Source organism: Lissotriton vulgaris, chromosome 12, assembly GCF_964263255.1.
Source record: "Lissotriton vulgaris chromosome 12, aLisVul1.2, whole genome shotgun sequence".
In the NCBI taxonomy this organism is placed as follows: Eukaryota; Metazoa; Chordata; class Amphibia; order Caudata; family Salamandridae; genus Lissotriton; species Lissotriton vulgaris.
In genome coordinates, this window is record NC_141700.1 from 38,526,943 (window position 1) to 38,550,856 (window position 23,914).

Here is a 23,914-nt window from a genome sequence, read left to right on the forward strand (position 1 = left end):
TTTCTTAACCTGCAAACGCAGGCAAAAGTCCAGTTTCCAAGCTGAAAGACCTAAGGTTGAGAGTTCACTTTATGAGACACAGGCAGACAGCCTAACCCCATAGGCTGCAGAGAGAAGGTCCGTGTAACGAGCCAGCCCAGTAGAGTGCGCAATCGGACCTGTAGACAGCAGATTCAGCGTCTGAGACTGAAGGCATCGGATCTTAGCTTAGTGGCGGAACCATAACTAATGATTCAAAGGATCGTGTCTTTAGGCCTGCCACGCATAAAAAGACCACTTTACTCCAGTCTGGTCCTGCGTCTTAGACTGTCTAATCTCAGTTTTAGAGGTGAGGTAAGGCCTTAGGAACTTACTGTGGGAACTGCTCATTGGAACTCAAGAAGGTCCTGCTTCTGGCCCTGCAATTAAAAATCTCTAATAAATGAACACAAGAAACTGCTTCTTTGGTAACGCCTGGCAGTATTCCCAGAGGAGGTATCAATTCAGTAATAGAGGCCATGTGTTCCATTATCCGGGGCACTTAATTGCTCTTTCGCCGGACTGGGAAGACTCTGAAATCTCCAAAGAAGAACCAGCATCTCTACATTCATAGGCGAGTGTCAATGAGTGTTGTACTTTGTTTATTGCACAACTCCACTCTAGTAGCTCCACCACATGTCCTTTCCTCAGATTGACATGGATCAACATATCCTTACGAAATCAGCTTGTTTCAATGGGCGCCCATGAGCAGACAGGCCTACTTATATTTTTGTGCTTTTTTTAAATCAAAATATCCTATCCATACCATTGACAGTGTGTTTAAATTAATTTACCAACGAATTGATTTGCAGCAATCAAAGTGTGTTTTCTTGGTGGCAGAATGTGGCAGGCTGGGAATCTTATGTAATTTTGAAGATTAACATAAGATTCTCAGTCAAAGAGCAACTTGTATGTTTATTGTAAACCAAATAAGAAATCTCCTTAATCTAAATCTTTTGGGCTTTTATGTATTAGAAAGGTCAGTGTTCGGCAGTTTATGCTATTGTGGTATGTGCTGATGTAATAGTTTGAATAGATGGAAGGGAACACCCCAGCCTAGGATCTTTATGCTGGAGCTGAGCAAGCTGCTGGTGGATGGGGTCCCTGCAACCTTGATACTTAATAAATAATATACTTGTTCTACTTTTGGGAGACAGTGTAAGTCTTTACTTTGGCGAAGAGGGTGGGATCTTCAGTCTCTACTACGCTGATGTGCATAGCAATTTGTTTTTACAACTGTGATTTACAACTGTGATGTGACTCTTAGAGTATATCCATCCGTATCCCTTCTCTAATCACTATTATATGCAGTAGACCTTTGTACTCTCTACCATTCCTATGTGGCTCTTAGAGTATATCCATTCGTATCCCTTCCCTATGTATATAGAGATAACTTGCATCACTAGTATATGCAGTAGACCTTGTTACTCTCTACCATTCCTATGTGACTCTTAGAGTATATCTATTCGAATCCCTGCCCGATGTATATAGAGATAACTCTAAACACTAGTAAATGCAGTAGACCTTTGTACTCTCTACCATTCCTATGTGACTCTTAGAGTATATCCATTCGTATCCCTTTCCGATGTATATGGAGATAACCATAATTACTAGTATATGCAGTAGACCTTTGTACTCTCTACCATTCCTATGTGACTCTTAGAGTATATCCATTCGTATCCTGCCCGATGTATATAAAGATAACTCAAATCACTAGTATATGCAGTAGACCTTTGTACTCTCTACCATTCCTATGTGACTCTTGGAGTATATCCATTCGTATCTCTTCCTTGAGTGACTTTACTATTTGTACATTTGCTATTTTTCTTTCTGTTTGTATCTTTTATGTAACGCATGTAATCCTTAGTCCTTATGTTTTGCAACTGGTTCTTATGTAAAGCGCTCTGACACCTTCGGGTAAAGTTTGCGCTGTATAAAATCGCATTAAATAAATAAATAAATAAAAACTAGTGAGCGTAACAGCAAAAGCCTATGTATGAGGCTCGTCAATGTCCTCAAAAACATGAGCGATTGTGACGGAAATGCTGGGCTTACGACGGTTTATCTGTATAAGGGGGCTGGTCTACGTGGATCGATGTAGATGTTATCATTAGCCTGTCATAATCACGCCTCTTTTTCCTTTCCTTTGATAAACTGTGATGTGTAGAATTACTAGCTGTCTATACAAATGCAATGAAATTAGATATAAAAAATAAATCCCAACATGCATAAAAATTAACTTGAGCACTTGAAACTATTCTATATACATTTTAACATTTAATAGTAACTCTGTATTATCAGTAGGGCTTCCGGTTTTATGGTATTTATATTTTTGTCATTTCTGTCTGTATTTATCCATATTTCTTTTTTTGCTAATTTACCTGTATTTATCCCTATTTATTTTAGGTTTTGTGAAAAAATAAAGCTGAAATGTGTATATTTCTGCATTTATTTAACCAGTTAACGTGCACTCGTGCCTCAAAGCCTGACGGGTTTCAATGATAAATACACAGACAGATGGTAAAATATGCACTTGTAAGAAAATATGTACATTTTCAGTATCAAGGTTGTGCAAATCTACTGCTGTTTAAGGCCCTTTATTAAAATCTCTATTTTTTGATACCCTTGCTTGCCAATCTGCACATCCATTGGCCTGGCAGTCATGATTGACAGCATTTAGAATCACTCAAAACAACCTCTATTTCCGTTTTTATCCATATTTAAAAATAAATACAGATAGGAAAATAAATGGTTTTCTGTCTGTATTTATCTGTAAAAATCTGTAAAAACGGAAAACAGGGAGCCTGAATTATCAGTAGCCATTGTTTACAATAGTACCTCTAAGCATTTCAAGTCTTTTGAAACATAATAATACATTGTTCACGATCGCGATCTGCAGATTACCGAATTTAAACATAAAGATTTGACCCACAAGAGTCTTCAGTTTTGGCAGGGACTCTTTGAGCATGTATTATTGTTAAATCTTGCGGCTTATTTGGAAGCAAATGTGTGCAAATTAATAATTCAACATAGCAAATGAGGCCCACATTTTCCACTTTTCTCTCTGGAACTCCTGTAATTCTCACTTTAGAAGCCGAGAGTGATTTACTATTTGGTCTTGTTTATCATGCAGAGCTGAGCTTTGTTTCTCTAATTGCACTATTTGCTTACTGGTTGTCAATTTCCTGTGTTTAATAAGACTAGAGATGAGGATTGCTAAGGATACATCAAACAAGGAGAAAAGTTCTACGGAAGTAGGTTAATCTGTAGAACAGTGAAAAAGATCCAGTTCACAAGAACATGCTACAAAAATAATACTGGCCACGACACCTTCAAAACACCATGCAACCGTTGATAAGTAATCCTTGACAGCTCTGTGTCTTCAAACTCCAAAGACTATTTTATCATATATTTCACATTGGGATTATTTAATGGGCTTTCAAGAGGTCTCCAAGTGAGTTGTAAGGAAAGTAAATGTAGATATTATTAATAGTGCATAAACACATGCAAGTTTTTAAACACTCCAAGAATAGCAGCAAACAAGACCCAAGGTTCCTCTAGTTCCTGGCCTTCTGGCCCCCATAATGGATACTTTTCTCTAATCTATTTCACTTCAAAATGTTAAAAGGTGGCAAGAGAAGAAATCTGGGCTTCTAATATACATCTTTTGTTTTTAAAGAGAACATCGAGCTCTGTAGTAGAGACTATTACAAAAAGACATTCAGTACCCTAGGACCCATTACTTTGGCACCACCAGAGAAACAGATCAAAAAAGTGGATTGTCTGAGAAAGAAAGTATGTCAAAGCTCCAAAACCATTGTATAAAGCTCAGTGTTCAACTTGTAGTTAGTTCAATAAGATCACGTTCGATGAGACTCCATGGGTCAGTTCATTGACTATCTTTCCAGAAAAAAGAAGAAAGACCTCCATGAGATTATGAATGAAGCATCGACACTTTGGACAATATTATGCTTGCACTAAAGGACAGAGCTGATCCTTCTACTGGCCTACTAATAAGACATGCCTCCTGGTTGCAACTGACCTCTTAACACCTTAGGGACAGCTGTAAATCCTACACCTACACTCCTCTGGATATACACAAAGGGGGCACAGGATAGTGAGATTCAGAAGAAGAACAGAGAAGCCAGAACTCTTAAATCCATGGGCCTGGAAGAGAGGAGGGATATCCTCAGAATTCGAGTGTAGCATAAAAGCTAACACCAGCAGGTTCATACGCCTTACTAGCAAAGACAACTGCAATACCTATAGCAAAAACACGAGAACCCATTCTGCCTTACAAAGAATCCATCTAGATTCAAAGCTGACCAACACAGTAGCGTCAGCAAAAAGGTAAGCCTTAACTCCGACTGCTTACTTGGGCATGACGCCAATACTAGTGAGAGGTGGTCTTTATAGATAATAAAAATAGGACAATAAAAAAAAACATGTGAGTGCTCAATATTATGGAGAAGGGAAACAAATTCAAATTTAGACGGGCGGATTGGCTCGCTTATAAAAAGAGAATCGTAATAAAGGAGTATGTGTTTGAGCCTGTTCTCAAATACCAGAAGAACATGGGCATATGCCACCATCATTCCTGGTGAATAAGAAAGACAGCAAAGAAGAGTTTTGTCTGATTCTGTACCTGTCAACAGTTAATAAAAGGGTCAGGAGAGATACGTTCTGAATGAAAGTGCTTATTAAGATATTTCCCCATGTACATCAAGAGACCCGATGTGTACTGTAGACTTGTAGGATGCATGGTATTGTAATCCAAGCTGCAGAAAGTAACATTTCCTAATATTCAGAATTGGCATTAGTCCCTCCCAGTACAGAGCCCTTACATTTGGCTTGAGGTCAGCCCTTCAATCTTTCTCGAAGTACACATCGGTGATGCCAGCCTTTCTTAGTCACAGAGGGATTTTTATCTACTCTTACCTTGACAACTGACTCGTAAAAGACAAATCTTAGCTGAAGCTTTATCTAGGCTTAAAATGGAAAAAAAGACCTTGTTCAAGATCTGGATCGCTTTACAAAAACGGAAAATCCTTCAACCTAAAGGCAAGATTGTACATGTGACTGGAAGATGAGTGGAACTAGAATACTGGGGATTGACATAACAGGATTAACTACTCAGACAATACCACCATCAAATCCTTCTCATGAGGTTGTTAGGTCTTCAAAAGAAAAACACGTTAAAGGGGGTTCCATTCTTGTAGCTACATCAGAGTCAGACGGGCGTAACAGACTCATCACTAGAGGGATAAGGAACAAACATGGATGACTTGCTGATCCAAGGGAAATGGTTATCCATAGAATAGCAATACCATTGCAACACGCCGGAAATGACAGATGTCCATTTAGTCCGTAGGTATTCTCATTTCACAATCAAATCCAACTTCATTGTCTTTCAAACAGACAGCATCGCCATGTATCACAAGGAATGAGGTCTAGATCAAGCATCCTCTTGCAGGAGTTACCGGCATTTCAACACTGGCTGCTAGTGAGGGACAGTTGAATCCCAGAAGTCCATCCCTTAGGAGTTCGGACTTACACCTTTTAGAACAAGAGTGATGTCAAACACTTTCGCATGGACACTTCTCTTTGTTTAATTACCTCTCTTATCTAAATGTATTCTTCACTGTTTTTCTAGTGGTCATTTGTAAAGCAGACAGAATCTTTAATGATTCAACGCTTCAAACCTAACCTGATCCACCACCACCATCAACAGGCTGCACGCAGAAGCTGGAATAAGATTACAGCCAACCAGCTCGCCGCATCCCTGAGCCAGGACCCCCCCGCCAGCTCAGCGAACCCCAGCCAGGCCGCCAACAACCTCATGAAGTGGATCAGCAACTGCGCAGACGACCTCGCCCCACTGAGGACCCCACCCAGCAGACCCGGCAGTAAGAAAGCACCATGGTTCACCGACGAACTCAAGAGCTCCAAGAAGAACTGCCGAGCCCTCGAGAGAGCCTGGCGCAGAGACCCAACACCAGACAACATGATCACCCTCAAGCTCGCCACTCGAAAACACCACCAACTGATCCACACCACCAAGAAAACCGCATTCAAGGAACAACTGGACAACAACGCCCACACCTGCAAGGAACTCTCCAACATCGTCAAAGAGCTCTCCAACCCCAGCGCCGGAAACAACGACATCACCCCATCACAAGACCTCTGCAACTCTCTCGCCTCCTACTTCCACAACAAGATCGCAGACATTCACAACAGCTTCAGCACACAGCCAACACACCCCACAACAGCACCTGCACCCCCCACCACCCTCCGCGCCTGGACCCCGATCAACACCGAAGAAACCCTACGCACAATGAACTCCATCCACTCCGGATCCCCAACCGACCCCTGCCCTCACCACGTCTTCAACAAGGCCGACTCCGTCATCGCACCCCACCTAGGAGACATCATCAACACCTCCTTCAACACCGCTACCTTCCCGGAGAGTTGGAAGCACGCCGAACTCAACGCTCTACTGAAAAAACCATCAGCGGACCCCACCGAACTCAAAAACGACCGCCCCATCTCGCTCCTCCGTTTCCGGCCAAAGTCATTCAGAAGGCCGTCAACAAGCAGCTGGCCGCCTTCCTCGAGATGAATGGTTCCCTCGACCGCTCGCAGTCTGGCTTCCAGCACCGAGACCGCCCTCATCGCAGCCACTGATGACATCCGAGCCCTGCTCGACAACGGGGAAACAGCAGCCCTCATCCTCCTGGACCTCTCCGCGGCATTCGACACTGTCTGCCACCGCACCCTAGTGCAGCGCCCCTGCAACGTCGGAATCCAAGAGAAAGCACTAGATTGGATCATCTCCTTCCTCGCCGGAAGGACACAGAGAGTCCGCCTCCCCCCGTTCAGATCAGAAGCCACCGAAGTCATCTGCGGCGTTCCTCAAGGCTCCTCGCTCAGCCCCACCCTCTTCAATGTCTACATGAGCCCCCTGGCGGCCATCGCACGCCAACACAACCTCAACATCATCTCCTACGCCGACGACACCCAGCTGATCCTCTCCCTCACCAACGACCCCGCCACCGCCAGAGCCAACCTACACGAAGGGATGAAAGACATAGCCGAGTGGATGAGGAACAGCCGCCTGAAACTGAACTCAGATTAGACGGAAGTCCTCATCCTGGGATCGTCTCCCTCCACCTGGGACGACTCCTGGTGGCCCCCCGCCCTGGGCAGCGCACCCAAACCAACAGACCACGCACGCAACCTGGGCTTCATCCTGGACTCCTCCCTCTCCATGACCAGACAAGTCAACGCCGTCTCCTCGTCATGCTTCAACATCCTGCGCATGCTACGGAAGATCTTCTGGTGGATCCCCACCGAGACCAGGAAGACGGTCACCCAGGCCCTCGTCACCAGCCGACTGGACTACGGCAACTCCCTCTACGCCGGTACCACTGCTAAACTCCAGAAGAGACTCCAGCGGATCCAGAACGCCTCAGCAAGACTCATCCTGGACATCCCTCCACACAGCCACATCTCCGGACACCTGAGAGACCTGCACTGGCTCCTGGTCAACAAGAGGATCACGTTCCGACTCCTCACCCACGCACACAAAGCCCTACACAACCAAGGCCCAAGATACCTCAATGACCGCCTCAACTTCTACACTCCCACACGCCAGCTTCGATCGACCAACCACGCCCTCGCCGCCGTCCCCCGCATCCGCAGAGCCACCGCAGGAGGAAGGTCCTTCTCCTACCAGGCCGCCAAGACATGGAACTCCCTCCCCACCCACCTCCGCCTGACCCAAGACAATCTCGCCTTCAGGAAGCAGCTCAAGACCTGGCTGTTCGAGCAGTAGCGGACCCCCCCGTCCCAAGCGCCTTGAGACCCTCCGGGTGAGTAGCGCGCTATATAAATGCATTGATTGATTGATTGATTGAACTACAAGGTGTACATCCACCATTTGGCTAGGACAGTTACCTTCTAGGTGGCTGTTGCTTCTGCTGGAATGATGAGCGAGCTGCAGACCGTTCACAGTTCTTCACCCAAAAAAACACTTCCTTAAGACTTGTCCTTCTTCCCCCCTCATGATCATTTCTTTTTGAAATTATTTATTTATTTGAATTTTTGCTTTTTGACAGTTACAACAACAGATTGAGTTAAGACAGTCATAACATTCCATTGACATTTGCTCCTGATGGTCTAACATTCCTAGATACCATACAATACCTGACCAGCTGAAGCAGAAGAGAGAAGATATGATGGAGCAAGAATTTGGCTAGAATTTTATTGTCTAGTGTAATGATAGGGGAGGGTTGTTATCACATCTATACGAGTGCTTGCCAGGTTTTAATAAGGTGATGATCGTGGCTACCTGATGGGCTGTGAGAAGACATCCCAATTCCTTGGCCTCCTCACACATTGCCAGGAGGTGGGGAGTCAGAAGGTATGTGTATTATTTTTAGAAGTTGGCTGACCATCCTGCACTCTGTAGAGGCGGTCGCTCCTTCACGCTGCTCCCCGATCTGCCAGACCCCTACCTTCGCCAGCCTGCACTAAGTACCGCAAGTAGATCGTAGCGCTTGCTGAACAAATAATTAATTAATTTCGAAGCGCATTTTGGATCGTAGCTCTTTAATTGTAAAACGCTTTTGGCCTGCGTCCATTTTGTTTTGATTACTGCACTGTTGTGGCTCCCTACCCGAGTCTCCACCCCCGCTCCCACCTCCCAGCTGACCCGCCCTCCCACTGATAGCGTTAGCCCCGCTCCCCCCACTGTAGCGCTGTGACCATCCTGCACTCTGTAGAGGCGGTCGCTCCCTCTCGCTGCTCCCCGATCGGCCAGACTCCTACCTTTGCCTGCCTGCACTAAGTACCGCAAGTACATCGTAGCGCTTGATGAACAAATAATTAATTAATTTCGAAGCGCATTTTGGATCGTAGCTCTTTAATTGTAAAACGCTTTTGGCCTGCGTCCATTTTGTTTTGATTACCACACTGTTGTTGTTGTGGCTCCCTACCTGAGTCTCCACCCCCGCTCCCGCCTCCCAGCTGACCCGCCCTCCCACTGGTAGCGTTAGCCCCGCTCCCCCCGCTGTAGCGCTGTGACCATCCCGCACTCTGTAGAGGCGGTCGCTCCCTCACGCTGCTCCCCGATCTGCCAGACTCCTACCTTCTCCTGCCTGCACGAAGTACCGCAAGTACATCGTAGCGCTTGATGAACAAATAATTAATTCATTTCGAAGCGCATTTTGGATCGTAGCTCTTTAATTATAAAACGCTTTTGGCCTGCGTCCATTTTTTTTTGTTTACTGCACTGTTGTTGTTGTGGCTCCCTACCCGAGTCTCCACCCCCGCTCCCGCCTCCCAGCTGACCCGCCCTCCCACTGATAGCGTTAGCCCCGCTCCCCCCGCTGTAGCGCTGTGACCATCCTGCACTCTGTAGAGGTGCTCGCTCCCTCACGCTGCTCCCCGATCTGCCAGACTCCTACCTTCGCCTGCCTGCACGAAGTACCGCAAGTACATCGTAGCGCTTGATGAACAAATAATTAATTAATTTCGAAGCGCATTTTGGATCGTAGCTCTTTAATTGTAAAACGCTTTTGGCCTGCGTCCATTTTGTTTTGATTACTGCACTGTTGTTGTTGTGGCTCCCTACCTGAGTCTCCACCCCCGCTCCCGCCTCCCAGCTGACCCGCCCTCGCCCCTCCCCCTCTACCATCCACATATGACAGATGCATTTGCGTGCAGCGTTCACGCGCAGCAGTCGCGCCCCATGCGCGCAGAAGGTGCACCAAAGGTAAGCCCGTCTACGCCCGTACGCGCCTGGACCGCACCCAGCGCCTGTCCCCCTGGTCCCCGCCGTACCCAGCCCACTAGAGTCACATATGATGCCGCAAATCTCCTCGCCCTCAACCCCGGACGCGCACCACAATGCTGCGAAGCCACCCCAGGACGTACCCACGCCCCATTCGCCTGCCTCTCCTGCAAGTTCAACTGCTTCAGGACCCTCACCAAATCCACTTCCTCCATACACAGCTCCGACTCTAACCCCCTGAAGTGCATCCTGCTCAACACCCGCTCGGTCCACAGACACGCAACGGAACTCTGGGACCTACTCGACACTGCGTCACCGGACATCGCCTTCCTTACAGAAACATGGATGAACACATCATCAGCACCGACATCGCCATAGCCATACCGAACGCTTACAAGATAACCCGTAAAGACCGCACCAATCAAACAGGAGGAGGCATCGCCATCATCCATAAGAACACCATCAAAATCATGACCAGCTCCGACGATAATCTTGCAACCGCCGAACATCTCCACTTTCAGATCCACACCAACCCTAGGACCACACTTAGAGGCACCCTCATCTACAGGCCTCCAGGTACCCGCACTCAATTCAGCGATGACATCACGGACTTCGTCAGCCCACATTGCCTCGCCTCCTTGAACTACATTCTTTTAGGAGACTTCAACTACCACCTTGAAAACAAACACGACAGCAGCACCACCACCCTTCTGGACAACCTGGCCAATCTCGGACTCAAACAACTTGTTGACACCCCCACCGATGTAGCCGGACACATGCTCGACCCTATCTTCACCTCCAGCAAGCACATCTCCTTCGATCGCACCACAGCTCTCCACTGGACGGACCACAGCTGTGTTCACTTCAGCTACAAAACCACCCTGACCCACAACCGCCCACAACCTATTCCTCGGAGAAACTGGAACAAAATCACCTCCGACCAACTCCTCACATCACTCAACCAAAACCCTCCCACCCTCTCATTGGACCCAAACCAAGCGGCCACCAATCTCAAGCAATGGATCCCCCACAGTGCTGACGAATTAGCACCCCTGAAAAAGCACCAGATCAAATCAGCCAGCAAAAAGGCTCCCTGGCTCAATGATGACCTTAAAAAATCCAAGAAGCTATGCCGCACCCTGGAGAAAACATGGAGAAAAAACCCAACCACCGACAACATGTCCACCCTCAAGGCAGCCACCCGCAAACACCACCAACTGATTCGATCCGCCAAGAAATCAACATTCAAGGATCATCTCAACAACAACACTCACAACAGGAAGGAACTTTTCAACATCGTCAAAGAATTCACCAACCCCACCGCAGCCTCTAACGACATCACTCCCTCCCAAGACCTCTGCGTTGCGTTATCCTCCTTCTTCTACAACAAAATTGCCGACATTCACAACAGCTTCGAGAATACTCCCAGCGTTCAACCCTCCCCACCCCCCTCAGATCCTACTCCGCCAACTAACAACCTTAGCGCCTGGAACCCAATCACCACAGAAGACACCATCCGCCTAATGAACTCAATCCACTCTGGCTCGCCAACCGACTCCTGCCCCCACCACATCTTCAACAAAGCAGACTCCATCATCGCACCCCATCTCCGTGATGTCATCAACTGCTCGTTCAACTCTGCCACCTTTCCAGAAAGCTGGAAACACGCCGAACTCAGCGCCCTTCTGAAGAAACCCACAGCAGACCCCTCTGAACTTAAAAACTACCGACCCATATCCCTCCTTCCATTCCCGGCCAAAGTCATTGAGAAAGCCGTCAACAGCCAGCTCGCCGCCTTCCTTGAATCCAACAACTCCCTCGATCCATCTCAATCCGGGTTTCGAGCCAAACACAGCACCGAAACCGCCCTCGTTGCAACGACTGACGACATCCGAACACTACTGGACAACCGTCAAACAGTGGCCCTCATTCTACTCGACCTCACCGCCGCTTTCGACATAGTCTGCCACAGCACCCTTATACAACGCCTCTGCAACATCGGCATACAAGGAAAAGCCTTGGACTGGATCACCTCATTCCTCGCTGGGAGAACTCAAAGAGTCCGACTTCCCCCATTCAACTCTGAGGCCACTGAAGTCATCTGTGGCGTACCACAAGGATCTTCACTCAGTCCCACCCTCTTCAACGTTTACATGAGTCCACTCGCCTCCATCGCGCGCCAACACAACCTTAACATCATCTCTTACGCCGACGACACCCAGTTAATCCTTTCCCTCACCAAAGACCCTAACACCGCCAAAACCAATCTTCACGAAGGCATGAAAGAAGTAGCCGAATGGATGAAACATAGCCGCCTAAAACTCAACTCAGACCAAACGGAGGTGCTCATCCTAGGATCTTCCCCCTCTGCCTGGGACGACTCTTGGTGGCCTTCCGCTCTGGGCACAGCACCCACACCCACAGACCACGCACGTAACCTTGGCTTCATCCTAGACTCCTCTCTCTCGATGTCCCGACAAGTCAACGCAGTCTCATCCTCCTGCTTCAACGTACTTCGCATTCTCAAAAAGATCTTCCGTTGGATCCCCCTCGAGACAAGAAAGACTGTCACCCACGCACTGGTCACGAGTCGAATGGATTATGGTAACACACTATACGCCGGAATCACAGCAAAATTACAGAAAAAACTCCAACTCATCCAAAACGCATCAGCGAGACTCATATTAGACATCCCTCGCCAAGATCACATCACCGGACACCTAAAAGATGAAGTAGTGTGGCTCACTGGTTAGAGGCGGCAGACCCGAGAGCAGAGGACGGCCCGGGACCAGGGTTCGATTCCCGGCGCGGCAGGTTTCTGGACCAGGGTCAGCGGACTCGATAATTCTCTCGCCTCGGTGCCCACTCTGATCAGCGATCACACTCGGCAACTCTGGGCATTAGCTTGCCTCATCTTCACTAACGGCCCCACCAGACCGCCGGGGATGCCTGGTCTCACCCTGGAGATACCCATTAAGGGACCATCTCTCAGGGAAGCCAGGAAGGGTTTCGCAGCGGTCGAAGCGCCTTGGGACCCTACGGGTAAGTAGTGCGCTATATAAATGCCTATACAAAGACCTCCACTGGCTTCCCGTCAACAAAAGAATTACATTCCGCCTTCTCACCCACGCACACAAGGCCCTCTACAATCTAGGACCCGAATGCCTCAACACTCGACTGTCCTTCTACAAACCCACCCGCCAACTAAGATCGTCCAATCAAGCCCTCGCCGCTGTCCCGCGGATCCGAAAATCCACCATGGGTGGCAGATCCTTCTCCTTCCTTGCTGCCAAGACCTGGAACTCACTCCCCACTCACCTCCGCCTTACTCAAAACCACATCTCCTTCAGAAAAGAACTTAAAACCTGGCTATTCGACAAATAATGAACCCCTTCCCCAAGCGCCTTGAGACCCTTTGGGTGAGCAGTGCGCTATACAAATACCCGAACTTGAACTTGAACTTGAACTGTATGCTCATAGGACCTTGCCAGAGGGCAAGCTTCTACTTACCTCAGCTATATTCTTTGCGGACATTGGTATGTTAAGGTATAGGCAATGTACTAGCTCCAGCCATGCAATTTGCGGTAGTCTCTAGGAATGTTACAATGTCCTCCCGCACTGCATCATGATGGGAGCTATACAAATTGTTGCAGTAGTTGGCATATTTGGTTAGTATTTCATCTGCTGTCTGTATCTCAGAGCCTTCCTGCTGACAAATCTCAATAATGTCAGTATTTGTACCGGTTTGCCCACTTTGATTCTCTAGTAATGCCATCTGGTCTCTTCAGTTCCCTTGCTACCTTTCAGCACTTTATCGACAACCTCTTCAGAGATCTGCTAAACTCTTTTGTTGTAATATATTTGAAAGATTTCTTAATCTTCTGCCAGACAAAAGAAGAACACCAACCACATGTCAGAGGAGTGTTGCAGAGCTAAGAGACCATTCCATGTATGCTAATAGAGAAATATGCTTATCTGAGGCCACTACTATTACATTTCTAGACTTTCATCTCAATGACCAGAACCTACAAATGTAATCCAATAAGATTACAGCTAACAAGAATGGGCAGTTCCGTGAACTACAGAGATTTCTTGGTTTTGCTAATCTGTAGCTACAGTTCAGTCAAGATTTCTCAAAGCTCAGTCAAGATTTCTCAAACAAGGACTTCCCACTTACTCAATTAACCAAGAAAAAGGAGTTTTCTTCGCATTTGGCTCAGAAGAGGAAAAAGGAATTAAAGTAAGTTTCACAACTGCTCCAATATTAAGACATCCGGACACTCATTTACTTTCACTTTAGAAACTGACATCTCGTTTTATGCTATTAGGGCTATTCTATCACCATACCATCCAACCACCACAGCCCTGCATCCTGTAGGGTTTTACTCCTATACTTCAAATGAGAGTAAGTAGACAATTTATGATACAGTGTTACTGTGGTGATTTCTCCCATGTGCCGGAGAAAGGACCCGACAAAATCAAAATGCGGCCGCCGTGTTCCACTCCGGAACTGACATGAGCGTTCTAGCAGCCCCGGCAGAAACCCGCGATCGGTCTATCAAGGACCAGATTGGAGGGACAGGGGCCTCTATGAAGACACTGGGGAGCAGAGACGGCGCTGCTGCGGTGGACTTCCAGACAGAGGGAGAGACGACTGAAGCGCCAGCTTGGAACCAGGAAGAGGGAGAGACGACCAAAGCCCCAGCGTGGAACCAGGAAGAGGGAGAGATGACCAAAGCCCCAGTGTGGAACCAGAAAGAGGAAGAGACGACCAAAGATAACCACCTGTCAGGTGAGGTCCAGCAGAGGGGAGACCGCTCGTGGATGAACGCTACAGAGTCCAGTGCTCCTACCAGGGAAACGGAGGCTGGTGCTCCCAACTCCACGGTCCAGGAGGGCCGTGGGTCCAGGCAAGTGCCCAGAACACATTTTCTTTCTTTTAAGGGTTGGTTGGCGGGGGTTATGGGTCACTCGGCATCAAAACACTGAAACCTGCCCAAGCACTAGGCACAACACAAGAAAAGGTAGAAGTGACGGGAGCACCCCCCCCCTCCTCATACCGGAACAGGTATCCTGACTATTTCCTTTGTTCCTACCTTTCCTGTGCCCTACGGAGGAGTACAGCAAGCCCGGAACAGAACCCTGATCCCGAAGACAGCAACCTATGGACTTAATAATCCAGTGTTTTCCCCATTTCCAGAGTTGGAGAGTTTTTTTTGTTTTCACCCATTTTGTGACTGAAAAACCTGCCCAGGACCTAAAAGACTGTACTGTCCACAATAATAAAGGAGCTTATAAACCCTTATAGTGACTCTAATGTGCTCACAAGAGGTAGGGCGGGTTTACCTGGGCGACCAAAAGCTCACAGTTACTCTCCAGAAATGAAGCTGTCCTATATTGGCTACATTATTGCGTGGGGCAGAATATTACCTGTTACAGTCTGAACAGACCATAAGAACTGGGTTATCTCAAAGCAATGCTGTGCTCCAATCCTCAACGTGCACAGCTGTCCCTTTTCTTTTTTTGTTCCAATATAAGACCACCTACTGGCCTGAAAATTGTCACAACAAGGCAGATAGATGCTTTGCCCCGACCCATGGAAGAGTAAATAATGGTTTCTGAACCCCCCACCATCTTAGCTCTTCAGTTGCCAGAAGAAAAGGACACTTACTTATTCCTCACAGTGTCTAAGGAGCAACACACTGCTCTCCACCAACAAGAATGGATATGGAAAGACCTTTTAGACAGGAAAAAACTTTGCCATGGCATTGTGGAGAAGTGTGGCTCACTGGTTAGAGGGGGCAGACCCAGAAGCAGAGGTCAGACCCGGGACCAGGGTTCAATTCCTGACGCGGCAGGGTCCTGAGCCCAAATGTCCACCGACTCGATAATTCTCGCTTCGGTGCCCACTCGAATCATGGGTTCACACTCTGCAACTCTGGGCATTAGCTTGCTTAATCTCCACAACGGCCCCCCGCGGCGGGATGCCTGGCTGTCACCTTGGGGATGCCCAGTACGGGTTATCTCACCGGGAAAAAGCCAGGACGGGTTCCCAAGGCAAGCGCCGAGATGCTCCAGGGTAAGTCGAGCGCTATATAAGACTGTACAATAATAATAATTAAAGTTGTTTGTATATACCTGAAAACAACTTTCAGTAACGTCTTTTATACTATGCCTTGACACACTAATAGCAAGGCATGCAGGACATAGAAAGACAACTGAGGTCCTTAAACAACATTTTTGGTGTGAAAAGATGGATTAGGGTGTGAAGAAGTACATCAATCTTTGTATCACGTGTGTTAGAGCGAAATCAACCCACACCCATAGTTAACCCAGGCTTTCCTAAAGGACATAGTTTGTCTTCTTACACTTCCTGCAGTTATCATCACTGATAGAGGGTTCCAGCTTCTCTCTATTCTGGAGAGAATGGAAAAGTGCAATGACATGAACGTGTGCATGCGCATGTATGCATCGTGATACCCCTTGTGTCCGTGTCTTCCTGTACGCGCGTGCATGTGTGATGAAGTATGCCATTACATCCAGAGGAATTCTTGATAATTAAGTGTCTCCAATGAACATGCAGACAGATACAAATACTATACCAGTACCATCAATGAAGCCACCAAGAGAAGCTGAACGCTGTTCAAGACAATCAAGCACTGCATCAACCCCCTGCCAGACCCATCTAATCCCCACTCCACAAAGAATTATACTGCTATCAACCTCATCTTCTGTGAAAAAATACACAAGATCTGAGAACACATTCATGATAGCAAGCCTGCTTTAATTCTTACACCCATCCTATCTCGTGGAATACTGCATGATCAGCTCTGTCTCTCCCAGATTTTGCTGACATACTCAACTTTCTCAAAGCCAGTTTTTATGAAGATGATGGTTTACCAATATCCTTAAACAAAACTCTCTCTGGAGATACTCTTTTTATCCTACTTAACATTGTCAATGCTTCCCTCACTCAGGAAGTCTTCCCAGCAGGTCTCACAATGGCTAGATCTTCCCACTACTAAAGAAACCTAAACTAGTCTCTGATGACTTCTCCAACTACTAGCCCTTCACTCACCCTCCATTCATTATCAAGATCATTGGAAACGTAGTCCATGTTCAACTCCAAGACACCATCATTGCTAAATGTTTCCTGCATGACTACCAGTCTGGCTTCATGTCATGGTGCAGCACGGGAGCTGCTACCTTACACATTGCAAACGATCCCCTCTTCACCGCAGTTGGAAGATGGCCCCCACCTCCTGATATTGCTGGACTTCTCAACTGCGTTCGACACAGTCGACCATCTCACACTCAAACCCAGCCTAGAGTCTCAAATGGGACTTACAGGCAATGTCTTTCACTATTTTCTTCCTACCTTTCCAACCAACACACTAGTTTGTTCACATGGGCCCATCCAGGTCACAAAAGATCCCTACTACCTGTGGAGCCACCCAGGGCTCCATACTGTATTATGTGATCTTCACCCTATACATGGAGCCTCATAGTGCTCTGCTCAGATGTGGCATAAAGATTAACCAAAAGCCAATGATACACAACTCTACTTGAAAGTCTCCTCTGTCTTAGATATCCAATGCCTCAAACACTGCCTGCACATCATCCAGATCTGGATGTCCAGCGCCTACCCGAAGCTCAAGTTAACTAAGGCAGACTTCCTGTTATTTGCCGAGAACACTAAACAAGATACAGAACAAACCTGGTTCAATAACCTAAACCTTGACTTCTTTGAGCCTCAACTTTCACCGAATGTTGTCACTTGGATTCACACTGCACACCAACCTTACCCTCAAGGAACACATTGCCAAAAAACATAAAGATGGCCTGGTCCCAGCTCTCGCTTCTAAAGATAAGCAAACCATTTCTTCCAGCAAATGATTTCAAAACTGCTGTTCAAGCCCTCGCATGATAGCTTCTGGATGCTGGTCATGTCCTTTGCCATGTTCTCCATGACACCAAACCATTGCTCCTTAGGGGCATCTTATATGCTGTAGCACGCCTCATCCAGGGCCTAAAGAAATATGATCACATCACTCCCACCATGATGGAATTCCATTGACTCTCCTCACCAGCCCACACTATCTTCAAAACCAGCGGCATCATTTACAAAGCTGTCAGGACCAGCATTCCCGCTTATTTTCAGACAAGCTCACCATCTCAGGTGGATCTTGGCATACCTACAGCCAGGACACCACCAGACTGCAGCCTAAGAAGTGTAGAAAAGGAAAGACAGTACAGCAGGCCTTTTCCATCTATGCAACCAGGATCTGGAACAACATCTCTGTAACCATCATTAACCGTCCCAGCACTGTTCCAATTTAGAAAAGAGTTGAAGACTCACCTCTTTAAAGAACACTACAATACAATGCATTAACAATTCTCAACCTAGCTCCATCTCCTTTTACTTGTTGCCTTTTTGCTTGTCTTTGACCATGTGCAATGCTCCACTTCATTTTGGCTAGATTTGCACTATTAAAATACCATGTACATACATATATATACATGTGCTTGAATCCATTATGACTTGGCTAATATGCATTTGTTCTGAGACTAAAATTCACCACTAAAGCACAAACGAAATGTTCAACCAAATTATATTTTTACTCACCACAATGTAAGCTTCGATCTGTAAGAAAAGACATAACAAACAAAATAACCATTAACTGTGTATCCAGTAATCCACAACAACTTTTATATGTTTGCTTCTTTATTGTCTGAGTTACGAAAAGTGAGTCCTCTAGAAGCAGAAACAAAACTGGTTTCAAGGGAAACAAGGAGAATTCTGTAATTAAGAAGCCAGGCTTTAACAGGGTATATGCCAGATTGGGATCACTGAAATATTATCGAGGGACAAAATATCGACTTGCAAAAATATCGTGGACAAAATATCGACAGTCAAAATATCGAGTTTGTATCTACAAACAGGTAAGTACAAAAATATCGAGTACAAAATATCGTTTACAATAATATAGTTGTAAAAAATATCGACTTTATTAAAAACAGTGTTAAATTAAATTATTATTAAAATGTAATTACTAAAATATACTTAATAAAATTCTTACATTAACTTATAATAATAAATAATGTATGAAAATAACAAAAAAAAATGTTTACAATCTTATTTGTTAAAATATATATATATAGTAACATACTATAATTAAATAAGATACTATTATATTACCGTACGATACCAGAAGTGTAAAAAATACTATTCCCACTCCAAAGAGTACAAGCGTAGGGAAAGCATTGGATAGCGTAGGGATTAAAATTACTATTCCCACTCCAGTGGGTGCAACAGTAGGGAAAACTGACCCTGAACCCTAAAAATACCCCTTTACCCAAAAACCCAAAACTGACCCTGAACCCTAAAAATACCCCTTTACCCAAAAACTGAAAACTGACCCTGAACCCTAAAAATACCCCTTTACCCAAAAACTGAAAACTGACCCTGAACCCTAAAAATACCCCTTTACCCAAAAACTGAAAACTGACCCTGAACCCTAAAAATACCCCTTTGCCCAAAAACTGAAAACTGACACTGAACCCAAAAAATACCCCTTTACCCAAAAACTGAAAACTGACCCTGAACCCTAAAAATACCCCTTTACCCAAAAACTGAAAACTGACCCAAAACCCTAAAAATACCCCTTTACCCAAAAACTGAAAACTGACCCTGAACCCTAAAAATACCCCTTTACCCAAAAACTGAAAACTGACCCAGAACCCTAAAAATACCCCTTTACCCAAAAACTGAAAACTGACCCTGAACCCTAAAAATACTCCTTTACCCAAAATTAATTAATATTATTTAATTACCAATTAATTATTAATTAACAATAACAATAAAGTAAATATATTAGCACATTAGCTGTAATTAATTTAATTTAATAATTAATATTATTTTTCCCCAAATAATTAATTAACAATAACTAAAAATTATATATATAAATAAATTACTCTAATTAATGTAATTAACTAATTAATATTATTTAATTACCAATTAATTACTAATTAAAATTATGTACAAAATTATATTAATTAATTAACTTATTAATATTAATTAATTACCAATTAATTATTAATTAGAAATATTTACAAACATATATTAATTAATTAATTATTATTAAACTACTCCCCACCCTTATCCCCTATTAACCCAACATCCCGCTCCTAAACATTAACTACAATTTATATTACTATTAATAAATTTTTTTTATTTTTTTAACCTTTTTTCTACATAATATTGAAATTTTTTACTTTGACTATTTATATATATTTTGTCGATATTTTTGTACTCGATTTTTTTTATCATTATTTAAATCGATATTTTGACCAACGATATTTTTGTTATCAATATTTTATTATTATCGATATTTTTAACTCGATATTTTGTCCATTCGATATTTTGGAGTCGATATTTTGTCTGTGCACCGCCAGATTGAGAGGAGGTGGTAACAGCAAATCCAAAAGAAGCACCCAATTCAGTGTGCCCTAGGAGATGGGCAAGCTGATACCTACAACACTTCTCGCTCTGCCATGGGCACCGTCAAAGGTCTAGCGATAACTCCGCCAGGCACGATGACGAATAACTGTCCGACCAATGGTATCTAATCAATTAATGTAACTGGAGGAGTTAGCTGCATGAAACATCACCAAGGAAATGCTGATTGACCTTCAGGAAACCTAAGTATAGTGTCTCTAACATTTATGCTTGGATGTACCCAACATGGCCTTTTATCAAGACTACTGTGTGGGCAATGGTGGTGTACTCTAGGGGTACATTACAAGTGCCAACATAGGAGGGAATACTGCAGGTTGGTATTTACCAGTGCTTTCAGTGGTGCACATCCCATGCATTGATACCTTCTGCTGTGTCCACTTAAACTCTAAAAAAATAATCCTCAGGAAGGCACACAATTTGTTCTTTTTTCTCTGTATCAGAGAACAGTGCACTTTTCAAAACAATACATGGGAAATATTCCTTTTTTATTAATCTACAATGATATATGCAAACATGTCTAACACATATCTGTATAGCATGTGTTTTTTTACTAAAGGTCGGTTTTTCAAAGCTAAAAAAAGAAAATGAACATAATTCACTTCCAAAATTAATAAACTATAAGAAATATTTTCTAACTGCTCTTTTTGATTAATTAATCAAAATGAATATCATGGTCTAGAACATTGCGGATGTAGGATAACAATACCATGCCGTCACATAAATCATATACATCATGTTCATTTAAACTGTATATCAGTGTTAATCTATTTTAGGAAAATCAAGAGCTACATACCAAGGATTTAAGTGGTTTGTGGGAAAAGTAATGGTTTGGCCATGTATTATTCAGGATAAAGTATCCCCCGCCCATACATGATAAGGATATTGTAAGTCACCTTGGAGTTTCAAAATGTTATAAAGAAATCAGCCTTTGCCATATTCCTCTTTATGGTCATAGAAGTCCAGTATATCCTTATAATGTACGGCAGTATAAGCGTCAGTCTCTAATTTCTTTATAATTGGTGACTTGTGGTGCAACTAGTCACCGATTACAAAGAAAAGAGGTCAGAACTTGACTATTATAGGTTATTACAGTCGAGTTCTGAGGTCACATGGCCTGCTGCCAGAGCCAGCAGCGGAGGTGAAAGCCAGGTCAGGTCATGGAGCATATTTGAAGCAGCTGTTTAAAGCAACAAGCCAGAATGTTGCTTTTCTTTCTTCTGCTCTATTTTTTTTAGCTCATAATGACAAGCAGAGAGAACATGTTTATTTTTTGCACTCCTTAGATAGTTAGAGAAAAGTTAGAATATTTCTACTTGTTTCTACATATTCCAAGCTACCGCAGCTTATTTCTTAAATATTTACAAAAACAACTTACTTGAATTGAACTGTTTCTAATATCTGTTTGCAACAACTATCTAACAGGTTTTTGAGGTGTTCAATTTTGCACTAGAGGCTTTATTTTTTATTCTTCGTAAACATGCTTCCTCTTTCATATAAAAGAGCTACATACCAAGGCTTTAAGTAGCTTGCAGGAAAGGTGATTGTGTGGCCATGTTTTATATGGTATAAAGTACACCTTGGTGTACATTATAAGGATATTGCAACTTACCTTGGAGTTGTTCCATAACCTTATGAAGGAACTTGGCCTTTGGCCACATTCCTCTATAAGGTTATGGAACTCCTTGTTGACTTGCAACATCCTTATAATGTGCAGCAGAGGGTACTTTAGTCCTTATATAAAATATTACTATAAGTTTGATCCTTGAAAAAATTAAATAACTTAATCAAGTATAAATTTAAATCTTTTTAATGAGATTAAACAAAGTTAATCTGCTGCACAGCATACCTGAGAAAAAGTAATTGCTTACGTTGCTTATTCATAAAAAATAACATGCCGCAGATGCCTTCATTTGGTAACTAACAGCCATTGTTAGCTGGGCCTTCAGTATAAACAGAATTTCTTTTTTTCAAACCCCATAATATATTTACTGTATTTTTATACAGGAGACAGACACTAACCACTATCTGCAAAAAATTCTTACATTTCTAACACAGTAAAAGAAATATCTGATTTTCTTTTCTTAAGTCTCAAAATGTCTTTACCTGGTTAAATAAAAAAAGAAAAGTAAACTAAATGCCAACTCATGGCTGTATAATATAGCTTCCATTTCTATTAAGGCAACAGATGCCACCATCTTTCATCTAATGCCATGTTTTAGCACTATCTTTCTATATTTATCTCATCCCTGGTAGTTACAGTTTCCGAGTGATTAAAGTTTAAGGAAAGGAAGATCGTTAAACATCAGATCTAAAACAAAGTGAATTATTCTTATCAGTGTGTGAAGGGATACTTGAAAAATATATTAATTATGATAGCACTTATGTTGCTCTCTTTTAAAATACGCTACCTATCTCAAAATTTAATAAAGTGCAACTCATGTGTACTACCGGAAACAATTATTGAAAACGCAAATCTCTAGAATCAATTTTAAATCATTTTACACATTTGTATTTGATCAATTTGAAATTTGAACATGATTTTCCGGTAATAAGTTAACATTGGTATACGGTTTAAAAAATCATGGTTTTATATGACTTGTGTGATTGCATAATATTGGTAGTCTCTATCAATAACCTGATGGTATGAAATATATTTTTGACTTGCAGATAAAAAGTACTATTACAAAATATATCTTATGATTTACAAATCTGGCAATTAATGAATGTTTATTTTATTTTTTTAGCCAAATAGAAGCCAGTTTTCTCCAGTATTAGGGTGTCTTTCATAGATTCACATGCTTGAATATTCCCCGTCGTCGAAGTGGGAGCCCCACAGTAAATAAAATAGCAATAGGAGAATCCCAATAAAATATGTATATAAAAACATATCACATAAATTGCAACACCAGAAATACCAGAAATACAGAAACGCCAGAAGTACCAGGTTAGCATAACCACATAGGAATACATGGAGAAAAGAAGAAACCTATATAACATATCCATGTCATTATGTTAGTCCAAACTACAGCCAATCAGGCGCAAGCACCCCTCCAGAACCTTCTCCTCAGAGGCTCAGGCCCTCAGATTTTCTACCGCATGTCGTGTGAAGGGAGTCTCCCTGAGCTCTGCTCAGTTTTCTACTTTCTTCTGGTTTTCCAGTGTTTCTACTGTCTTCAAGTAAGAAGTCTTTGTTTAGACCTTGTTCTTCTTGTGGGAAGTTACGGCTCTACTCTGAGGACCCCCACAAGAAGTGTATATACTGCCTCTATCCTGACCATGAGGTAGGCAAGTGTAAAATTTGCAGGACTTTTTCCACAAAAACCCTTAAGGATAGGGAAGATCGTCTCCTTCTTTGGTTACAAAGATTGAAAGACAAGGATTCCGCTCTTTCTGACGCAGAAAGCCTGGTGTCAGGTACTTCTAAAGCCGCTTCTAAGCATAGCAGTGTGCAGGATTTGCCATCTCCGTTCTTGAAGAAGAAGAAACTTTCACTCATGAAGTCTCCTGCGATGTCTCTACCTCCTCCTTCTACGCCTACGCCCCAAGATCTGACTCTCAGACGTCTATGGCTTCTTTTAAGCATG

General features: G+C 43.8%; 1 protein-coding gene across 2 annotated transcripts in view; it reads right to left on the bottom strand.

Moving 5' to 3' along the window:
- The window catches only part of CPAMD8 (C3 and PZP like alpha-2-macroglobulin domain containing 8), a 1,208,079-nt gene that overhangs the window by 1,082,305 nt on the left and 101,860 nt on the right, over positions 1–23,914 (bottom strand). For both annotated transcript variants that reach the window (XM_086946939.1, XM_086946938.1), the window contains exon 6: positions 18,438–18,455. In XM_086946939.1, coding sequence (XP_086803065.1) covers positions 18,438–18,455 — 18 coding nt within the window. The remainder of the gene's footprint in view (positions 1–18,437; positions 18,456–23,914) is intronic.